Below are 10,478 nucleotides of genomic sequence, written 5' to 3'. Positions count from 1 at the left end.
ATCCATACGTTTACAAGCTTCAAATCTTTACGAGCTTTTTTTCCCCAGTTGTCTGTGTAGGATATCCTGTATATCAAATTACGTGCAAACATTCCCTGTTGAATATGTACTCGATGACGGCGAGAGTGTAATGTAGTGTCCTGGAACTGTGCCATTTTCCTTGTTGGCACTTTTATAGAGATAGTAATATGCCCTGTGTGTGTAAAGGTTTACTACAGTAATAATATTTTTAGTCTGTCTCTCTCTCTTTCTATGTGTGTGTGTGTGTGTGTATCACTGTGTAGGAAGGACCTGTTCAAGTTTTGCACTGGAGTGAAAACAGTCATGAAGAGAGTCAAACAGTGGGACATCCGGGGAGCTGTCGCTCTTGCAGGAACTTTCCATTTCTTGTATTCCTGTGGCACCAGTTTCCTCTTGCCTTTCCTCACCCTCTACCTCAGACACCTTGGTCTCACTGCCTCGATGACAGGCATCGTCATAGCGACTAAACACCTCGTGGCACTGGTCTCACACCCGTTGTCCAGTCTTCTGGCCAAACATTACAACAAAAGACGATTCATTGTGATTGGGTCTTTGATCTGTTCTGCAGGTGTAGTTCTGACCCTCCTCCTTCTACCGCCCACCGCCATGAAGGTGGAGAACAACTCCACGTGCAATGTCAGTGGCCTTAGCGCTGTTCCAACGGAACTCCAGACCAACCACACCCCTCTAGGACGCCAGACAACTCCATCTCAGATCTCTGCTGCTCCTTCTTCCAACAAAAAGACAGAGTTACCTGAAGGAGCTACGGAGGTGTCACCCGTGGGCAGGGGCAATACTACAGCCCACTCCAGCCTCCAAGGCAGCTCAGAGACTCCACCCCTTCACGAGCATCCATCCACAACCACAAGTGGCAAGAGAGGAGAAGGCAGAGACGGTCTGCAGAAAAACACGCCCTTGAGACCTCAACAGGTTGGGAAGAAGGGATTGGTGAGAAGACATAGCCCATCAGCTAGAAGATCAGGAAGAGGAGAAGGAGGAGGAGAAAGAAAGACATGAGTTCCTCGGGAGTCTAAAGGTCATGGACGTTCAACACCAGCTCTTCTTCCTCGTCCTCATCATCGTGGGACTGTGGGAAGCAGTGGTGGCCCCTCTGGAGTGGACCGTGGACGATGGTTTGTATGAATATTTGGACTTTGTGGATGCTACAGACCGTTACAGAAGCGTTGGATTCTGGAAGCTTCTGGGTGCTGCCGGCGGCGTGTGCACAAGCGGGGTTCTGGTCAGCAGCCTGCGTTGCACTGTGGGAAATGAGCTACAGTTCTACGCTTATGCGCTGTTGATGGTGCTAACCATGCCTCCGGCTGCCCTCTTGCCCTTCTACCACCGAAAACGAGAGCGGCCCTCTAGTGGTGGTTTGAAGGCACTGCAGCTGGTGCGTGGAGATTCGCGAGCATTGCTTTGCGCCGTCAACGCTCTGCTGGTGGGCGTGGCTGGCGGAGCTGCGTCAAGCTTTCTCCTGTGGTTGGTGGAAGATTGCGGTGGGACCGAACTGCACATGGGTCTCGCCCTTGCCCTGGCTTTGTCGTGCCAGGCCGTCTTCACCCTGTTCGGCAGGCGCCTCGGACGTTTCCTCAAGCCCCACGGCCGGGCGCTGATCCTGGGCACAGTCGGCCTGTCACTGCAGTGCTTTTTACTACTCCTTCCTCTGGACGCCTTGGGCGGTGGTGCCCGCTCAGCCACTGGCAGGTTTGAGCACCGGCATCCTCTGGTGGGCAGTGAAGGCACAGAGCGACGACGTAGCCACGCCAGGGCAGAGAGAGGGCAGTCTGGAGGGTCTATCAGACTCTTGTACTGGAGCTGGGATCAGGCTTGGGTAGCCTCATAGGGGGTTTGGTGGTGCAGAAATTTGGGATGGAGGTGCTGTTCCAGAGCGTGGCGGTCACTCTGAGTGTGTGGAGTGTCTGTATGGCTATACTGCAGTGGAGAATCCCACATCAACGTAGGATTAACTACTCGCGTCTGCTGGCAGCTGACGCTAGCGAGGCTAGTGACACAGAGTCAGAGGAGGATAGAGACTGGCTGGAGAAAGCCATGGAGAACGACACGGCTCACGCTAACAGGAGAAGATCAGAATGCTAATTGCATTTTACAAGCGTGACAGCTTAGAAAGAAAACACTCTTGGCTTCAGAGAGAAAGTTACCGCAGCACTGGGAGCCAAAACTTGAGGTCACATTACCAGATTTTGAACATTCTACTGACTGTCATATGGAACTTTTCCAGCTTCTATTGTGACATCACAAACACCACTACTTACTTCTATTCTCCTAGAACCCACACTCAGATATTACAGTGTGAAAGACTTTCTACAGGTATTAAGGATGTGCCTGCCTGTCGACTCGCTGCTTATGCCTCTGATTCAAGCCAGCAGAAAGTTCATGTTATTATCATGCCATTTAGGAAGCAATGCACAGTCCGACTGTTCGCGTACGGTCAGAAGTCACACCTTAGTATCTTCTGACTCAGCTTTTTCCCTCCATGCTTTTCAGTCAGTATCAGACATAGTAGTTAGCATCACATACTGCGGTAGGACCACACTCATAGAAAACAAATAAAGCCATCTAACTTTTAATCCTGAAATAATTACTCCAAATGTTGAGTTATTGTCAAAACAAAACAAACAAAGAAGCGCTCTGCATTTCTTTACCAGACAGTCTCAGGGGCATTTTGTTTGCCTGTGGGCTTGTACAGAGATTGTTTGAATGGAAACAAGGAAACAGCAAGACTCGGAAAAGCAATTATTTGATCCACACCACTTAGAGAATCTTTAATTACTGTTTAATATTAGTCAGTGGGCAACCATGTTCATTGATGGTCTCCTCATGACACAAATTTTCCTTTGCTTGTGGAATTGCACACACACACACACAACAGGAGTATCTATGTAGCTAACACGTGCCAGAGAGTTAGCTAACGCCATGTTTGCACCAGGCCTGTGCTAACAACACCACACCAGTATAACCACTTTGACATGATTCCTGAATCTTTTGTTTGTCCTGGTGTGGTGCTAGTGTAGATATTTAATTTTGTTAAGAACACCCTAAAAGCATTCTGCCGTCTGTGCCAGTTCAGGTTTGACTGCATTTGACAAAGAGTTTTTGTCTTTGTATCATTGGCGCTGATCATATTTGTGTTCTGCTCTGTTGTTGGATGTGATGCGTCGTTTTTGGCATCTGTGAAAAGAGTTTGTGCTCAAATACTGAATAAATGAATAAGGAGGAAAAGTATAAATAAATGTCAGTGTGCATGAGCTGCCACGTCACGCTGAGCATATGTCGTTTACGTGTTTTAAATTATAAATGTAAGACAGTAGTTATTGATAATCCAAGACCATTCAGTCATATCTCACTTTTGAGACTTTCTGGAAAAACAGTTGGAAAGACACGAGGAAGTGCGTGCTGGGCTATTGCCTAACCTAGTTTACGATAAGCATTGCTAAACCAGTATATCAACAACAACAACAACAACAAAAAACTGCCATCGTGGTATGCGACTGACTGAAGTCTCCAATTCATTTCTCAGGCTAATAAACCTCATGTATAACATTAAACAATAAATACAGAAATGAAAACTAAATAAACATGACATACACATGTGACCTTACAACAGTGATCCTCAAACTCCAGTCCTGAGGGCCACCTGTTCTTCACGTCTTTGTTTTAACTCTTCATTATCACAGTTAATAGAGCTAATCAAGGGCTTGATGATTAATTGATCGGTGGAATCAGGTGTGCCAGTCCTGAGTTAAAATGAAGACATGCAGACAGGGGGCCCTCAGGACTGGAGTTGAGAGTCGCAGACCTACAATGACATCATACTACAGCATGTCTGCACATAGCCTATACAAAACAGACTGATGATGCTTAGGCGTGTTTTTTTTTTGTTGTTTGTTTTGAGAATACAACACCATGCTAAGGTAATGTGTTTTTCTGTTTGCAGTGAGGTGAACGTTTAATCTTAAAGAGACGTTACTTGAAGCAAGGACTCAAAGGTCAGTAGATAAACCTACGACAGCGCTCGTGCATGGTTACTATGACTAACAGACATTAAAGCAGGACGGGTTGCGACGTGAGGTATTATTAGCAACTCTGTACTATGTTTGTTTTTCTGTAGATATGTGACGTCGGTTCGTCAACCCGTGGCGCTGTCTTTTCGCCTTGTTCGTTCAAGAATTTTTTTTTTTTTTTTTTTTCAGTTTTGTGTACGCTCAACTGTACTGACACGTATTTCATACGCTTTTGAAAGGTTCTGGTACATACTCTTTGGAGTTGTCCATGTAGTGAGTAATAAAGATTGGTACTGGCGCCGTCTGCTGGCGAAACAGATCTCCCCATCAACCTGTAATGTACTTTTATAAGTGCTGAGGGAGAATGTAGCCTTCCGACATCTGATCATCTTTCCACAATTATAACGACAAAAAAAGTGGCCCATACGTCATCTCATCTGTCACTGATACCAGTCTCTCTGTTTTTCTCTCTTTCCTTCCCTCGCCCTCACTGACTTGTTGATTAAAGTGTTAGCTACATTAAGAGATGGCTATGTTAAGGGTCCTAAATGCCGAAATGTTCATTTTGCGACATAACCCAAACACTGTGAGTATGGCCCAAGTTTTGGTCGTTTATGGAAGTCACTCACAAGGGGGCGCTTTTACTTCAATCAAATTCAATCTCATCTAGGTGCTGAGGTCCTCACAGCATCCACATTTTACGTTGTCACCTACCGTGAGCATCCCTTCCCGTGCGTCCTGATCATCGCAATGGATTTCTTGTCGTCACGAGGATCGTCACGATACTAAAGCAACGGTTTGATTTTGAGGATTCTGAAGTCATTCTGTGCCTATCGGTTCTGTTTAACTTATTTAACGTTTCAAAGTTTCAAACAATGGAGAAAGACCGAACATCCCCGAAACGGTACGGGGCTGTGGAACAGACGGCACCGGAGGAGAACGCAGCTCAGAAAGGTAAACAAGAGGTAACAGGTAACCTTGTTGCTGAAGGAGTTGAGGATGAAATTTGTTTTTCTCTGGTTATGACTCATACGCCTCGAAGTGAACCATCTTGTGGTAATCATGTTCTGTCATCCACGTCCTCGCGGGTTGATGGACTCGGTTTAGTGGAAAGCTTGGAAGTTCTTGTGCGCAATTCCAGTTACTTTTCCTTATTAAAATATTATTAATTTAATGTATCCTTCCTCAAATGACGTATGACTAATAAATCAGTGCTTTAAGTAGGCTGTCATTCATTTGGGTATTCGCTGCAGTCATATGCAATGTCCGTACACTGAGAGCCATTAAATCTTTGAGCCGTTGTATAAAGACGTAGCTTCTTGGCGAAATGTCTTAAAAACATCAGACGAAGGACTTTTTCAGTTTCAAATTGAGGCTGTCAGTAAAATTGTGATATAGTGAACTCTGAATCTTTTACTGCACCTGTCTTTCAGAATGCTCACTTTTATCACTATAACATGAGACAAAATGCAACGTATGGAGAAAAAAACAGCCACAGTCTTCTGTTTAATTAACTAGAACTGGCTTATCTGCGTGTCCGTGTCTTATCTTTTCATGCTTCGTCATTTAAATAGTCTCTGTAAGTGTACATATGTTTTAACTGATCCACATCAGGGTCCTATTCGAAAGAGCAAAACAAGTATTTCAAAGCTCATAACACAGCATTTCAGCGTAGGTTACCGTTCATTTCCCTTCATAGCACAGAATTCATGTTCGACCGCGCTATCATCTCTTTCTGCGCTTATCTCTCGCATCCATTAAAACAAATGCCAAGCGACCACGCACCTATTCACAAAGGTCAACCTTGTCCCAAAGCCACTGCTCACTACCAAGTGTCGTCTCGCATCTCTAAGTAGTAACATACATCATGCGTTTAATCCAGGCAGTGGTAACTATTAATCAAAACCGGAGTAACTGGGGGGAGGGGGGGGGGCTTAAATATAGTGAATACATAGAGAAATATGACTCATTTTTTGTGGCGATTTTTTTTCCCAGTTTGCACATAAAAACGTGTAATTGAATAACGTGATTCATCTGAGGGTGTCTCCGGAGAGCAACAATTACTCACCCCGCGAGGGGATTTGAGAGTCTGAAGTACTGCCTTTCCGCGGGTTTAGCAGATAACGTATAATAATCTGTTTACAGAGGTGTTGTGAGTGACAAAATGCACTGATGGATAATGTTCCAAAATTAGTCCCCCTAACGCATTAAAACCCTGTTCAGCGATCAACAGTTTAAATTACTGCGCTGCTTTGGTGGCCTAAATGAAAAGTAAGCGACCATAGAATGGTAAAAACAACAACAACAAAATTGATCATTTAGAACAATACTTAGATCATCCAAAACTCACTCATTAATTATGCTATATAGTTTCCTTAGTACGGAGCAGCGTGTGTGTATGGTAGCAGCGGCGTTACCCGGGAAACCTAGCGTTAGCTATATGAGCCCAGGGACCGAGTAAAGACATGAAAAGTCGTATGACACGGAGATACTTTTCCTCCTTATCTTTTCTGGGGGGGGGGGGGGGTTCTCGTGGTCTAACGAGCTACGATACGCAGTATTGCATTCTCTCGTTCTTTGAAAGCCGTGGGTGTATAGTCACTAGAGGAGTGCACATTCAAATTATATCTGTAGACTCCGGGGAGGCCAGATTGACCTTAGGAATTACGCGGTCTGAAAAGAATAAACCAAGAAGAAAAAAAAATGACTTGGCCAGTATACATATGGCTCACATTGATCTTGTTAAAATTCTTTTCTTCCCCCATTCGATTCGCAAAATGGTTTTTATGGGAAAATGCACTCGTGTCATATCTAAATAAAACTTTTTTTTCCCCAACTCCGGTCCCCAGAGACACCAAGCCAAATTTCCAGTGTCAGCAATCACTTCATTTATCTAATGAACAAGTAATTACTCCCCTGATTAGATGTTTTAGGTGTGCTGTATGGTGCATTTAGTTAAAATGTATTAACTCTCAAGAATTTGCAGTGAAAGTAAACATGATCTTCCAGCAGCTATGGAAGCTCTACTTGCAGAAAACAAACATCCCTGAAATCAAAGACAACTCCTGTTTTATCAGTTTACTCGTGCACTGAGAAAGTGTCAGTTGGCAACCAAGCTGTGTCTTCTTTTTGACTCCACGTAGTGTTCAAAACATCACTAGCTGTTTCTCAAACTGCTCTGCAATACCTAATGGCTGTCCCTTTTTCTACCATCCTGGTTCTGTCTCCTTTTCTCTCTCCACTCCTCTCCCCAGCTTATAGAGACATTTAGTGGAATCACTGTGACAGTAGGAAATCAGACTGTCAGGTTGTGTTAAAATTGTCAGGTTGTGGGAATGCCAACATATATACACACACACACACACACACACACACACACACACACACACACATGCACGCATGTACACAAGTCTCACAAATTACCATGAGTGACCATAAAGAATAAGATTAATGCTACCGGTTGTCATCTAATGCTTTTTCAAAGTTTTTTCACGATTGTGTTTTTCTATCATTACACCCCCCCCACACACACACAAACACACACTTTTTTCTTCTTTTTCTTTTTTTTTTTTTTTTTTTACCCCTGGCTGATTTTGCTTCTGTTTGTTTGGAATCTTTCCTTCTTCGTCAACAAGGGCAAGCAATTAAGAGCGGATCTTACATGTTCTCTGTGGTGAGTCATAGCATTGCTTCTCTGAGAGCAGGAGAATCTCAAGGCCTCTGTGGACTAAAGGCTGAACCTGCTGCTGGCTTCATGTCCACAGAGAGGAAGAGAAACTGTTTCTCCTCTTAAATTACTCTATCAACCACTGATTAGAGGAGTAGATAAACCAACACTGGACAATGTCAGTCGAGAAAAGAACATTCTCTAGTTTTTTTGCAGACTAATGCAAGTTTTTTTTTGTTTTTATATTTATTTTGTTTTGTTTTTTGCTGAAATATAGAATTCGCCGCACTCTAGAAAGATTAATTTCACTGTGTGGTGAATATGAATGATAATGAAAACAATTACTGTAGCTGCATCATTTCTGAGATGGAAAAATTAATTTCAGATTAAATCTCAGAAGAAGTTAGAGACAGATCCTTAGAGATGGTAGGAAAGATTTCGTAACCCAAAGAATTTCCTCAAGAATCTGTCACATTTCATGGTGTAAATCAGAAATAATCAGATCTGTCTTCATAATGCAGACATCCTACTGTTTTTGTTTTACCTTTCTCTTCTTACTTGACTTCAGTTCTTGAGAAATGTGTATACCCTCTTCTGCAAGTCAAAGACATAAAACAGTAAACACAAAACAACAGGACCTCTTGAATTTGAGGATTTGAGTTGCGTAGTCCTGGTCATAACAGAAGGATAATGACATCACAAGATTCTCAAGATAAGAGCGGAATCTTTCTTTGAACTGCGAACATTCCGTTCTGTTGGTTAACAGCTAAATGTTCTAATGTTTCCTTTATGACCACATAATCCCATCATGCACTTTGATTGGTTTATCTCAACTCTGGATTTCCCAAGCCAGAAAGTTTTTTTTTCCCAATAAGTTGATAGTGACTGTAAAGCCTTTGGTCAGCTGACCAAACTGTAAGACAACCATTTGTACAACACAACAGGGTTCATTTTTTCTGTGGTCTGGAATACCATGAAAACCTTTCCTTTTCTTTTTCAAGGTGTGACTTCAGGTTTTAGTATTTTGTATTTCTGCAGGGTTTTTTTTTCTTGTCTGCTTTTTAAATGCAATTAGTATAACAGGAGATAGCTAGAGGGCATTAAGCCTTTTTCTTTTAAGCTTGTTCTCTTTTTTTTTTAGAGAATAGCTTTTTTTGTCTGCCCATACTGAATCATAACCAGGTGTCTTTGAGACCTGAATTCAAATCCAGACTTGTAACATCCCTTAAAGCATTCAAATATAACAATCTGCATGATTCAATCAAAACATTACCAACAGATAAAAGATCTCCTTGGAGCAACAAAAAATTTTAAAAAAATAAAGGTTTATACACAATGCGCAGTATGATTCAAATTCCCGTCGGTCTTCCGGATTTTCTCCTTGCTTTTCCACATAATTAATCCTCAAATCTCAAATGACCCTTTCACAGTGCCCTCGAGGTGAAGCGAGGACAAATTTCTCGTCTTTAGTTCCAAAAATAGTCCACACGTAAGGAACAGTCAGATTCAGAGCTACGAGGTACTGTTTTGGACCTGATGCAGAACTTAATGTCATCAATCAGTGTCATTCTCCCAGAGACATAAAAGAGTTAGTGATAGAACTACCACCTGACACTTTAAAGTAAGTGAAGGCTACAGATCTATCTATCTATCTATCTATCTATCTATCTATCTATCTATCTATCTATCTATCTATCTAACATGTTCGTTCTAAATATGAAATTTACATTACTGTACTTCATACTGAGAATTTAGCTTTGACACATTCTGTTCACCTTGGGTCACTCACATACACACACACACACACACACACACACACACACACACATATGGACAGTAATTATTGTCCCTGTTCTCCAAGCATTTCTCTCAGTCACTACAGTAAAATATGATTATCCACGGTTGAGTTGGGTGGAAGGAGCAGAGGATAATTTGTGATCATTTCCTCCCTGTTTCTGTGGCTGTTTCCAAAGGGGCAGCTCCCAAGATGGAGTAGGTGGAGGGGAAACAATGGCACACTGAAGGAAATAATACGATGAGGATTAACGGCCAAAAGTAATGGAATTATAACCAGACTTAAAAAGAAAGTAGCTCCTTACTACATAGCTTTCTGGGTCTTTTTGAGGCTTTTGAAGTAAACAGTCAAACCATAACAGCACAATTGAACAATGTTGTTCAACTGACGCTAACCTCAGGTGCTTTTTCTGGAGATCAAAATGATTTTTAACAAGCAGCTAATTTTTGAATGTCAAACAAGAGAAATAAAATAATTGTTATCTCATTCACTCGCAGAAAACTCTTCACTGAGAAAGCATTTGGGTGGTTCTACATTTTGGGCAGTTCACAGACTACAAAGCCTTTTCCAGTGGTCGCTTTGTGTCTCAGTTTGCTCTCTCTTTATCTTTCTCTCTCTCTCTCTCTCTCTCTCTCTCTATCTCTCTCTCTGTATTTGTGTGTGTTTGTGCCTTTGTATTAGCTGAGGAAGACATCGTTTCCATGGCCGATTCAACCATCACCGCTGATGATATCGAGGGAGAACTTTTTAAGATTGAGCGAATACGAGACATTTTGGTGCGGAGGGAGTCTGAGCTGAGATACATGTGAGTGTTTCCAAACTGTTTTTATACAGAGGCACTGAGGTGACTGATATTGTAGGAATCAGTTTGACTGGTATTAAACAAGTAAACAGTCACTTACATCAGGTGTCACATTGGTTAATTGTAATTCACACTGTATTATGTAGTGAAGTTTGGTAAAGTTGAAAT

At 42.4% G+C, this 10,478-nt stretch overlaps 2 protein-coding genes across 2 annotated transcripts in view; both read left to right on the top strand.

The window, feature by feature from the left end:
• The first annotated feature begins 324 nt into the window (after positions 1 to 324).
• On the top strand, positions 325 to 2,121 carry mfsd6l (major facilitator superfamily domain containing 6-like). Its single transcript, XM_030793895.1, is given in 4 exon segments — positions 325 to 892; positions 978 to 1,669; positions 1,671 to 1,790; positions 1,792 to 2,121. Coding segments are annotated over 4 exon segments (1,710 nt in total).
• Positions 2,122 to 4,921: 2,800 nt separating this feature from the next.
• LOC115829850 (uncharacterized protein C16orf45 homolog) overlaps positions 4,922 to 10,478 on the top strand; it is a 12,694-nt gene continuing 7,137 nt past the window's right edge. Inside the window, exons 1-2 of the mRNA XM_030794017.1 lie at positions 4,922 to 5,000; positions 10,190 to 10,313. Coding sequence (XP_030649877.1) covers positions 4,922 to 5,000; positions 10,190 to 10,313 — 203 coding nt within the window. The remainder of the gene's footprint in view (positions 5,001 to 10,189; positions 10,314 to 10,478) is intronic.

Source organism: Chanos chanos, chromosome 16, assembly GCF_902362185.1.
Source record: "Chanos chanos chromosome 16, fChaCha1.1, whole genome shotgun sequence".
In the NCBI taxonomy this organism is placed as follows: domain Eukaryota; kingdom Metazoa; phylum Chordata; class Actinopteri; order Gonorynchiformes; family Chanidae; genus Chanos; species Chanos chanos.
This window is presented reverse-complemented; position numbering and strand designations above follow the sequence as displayed.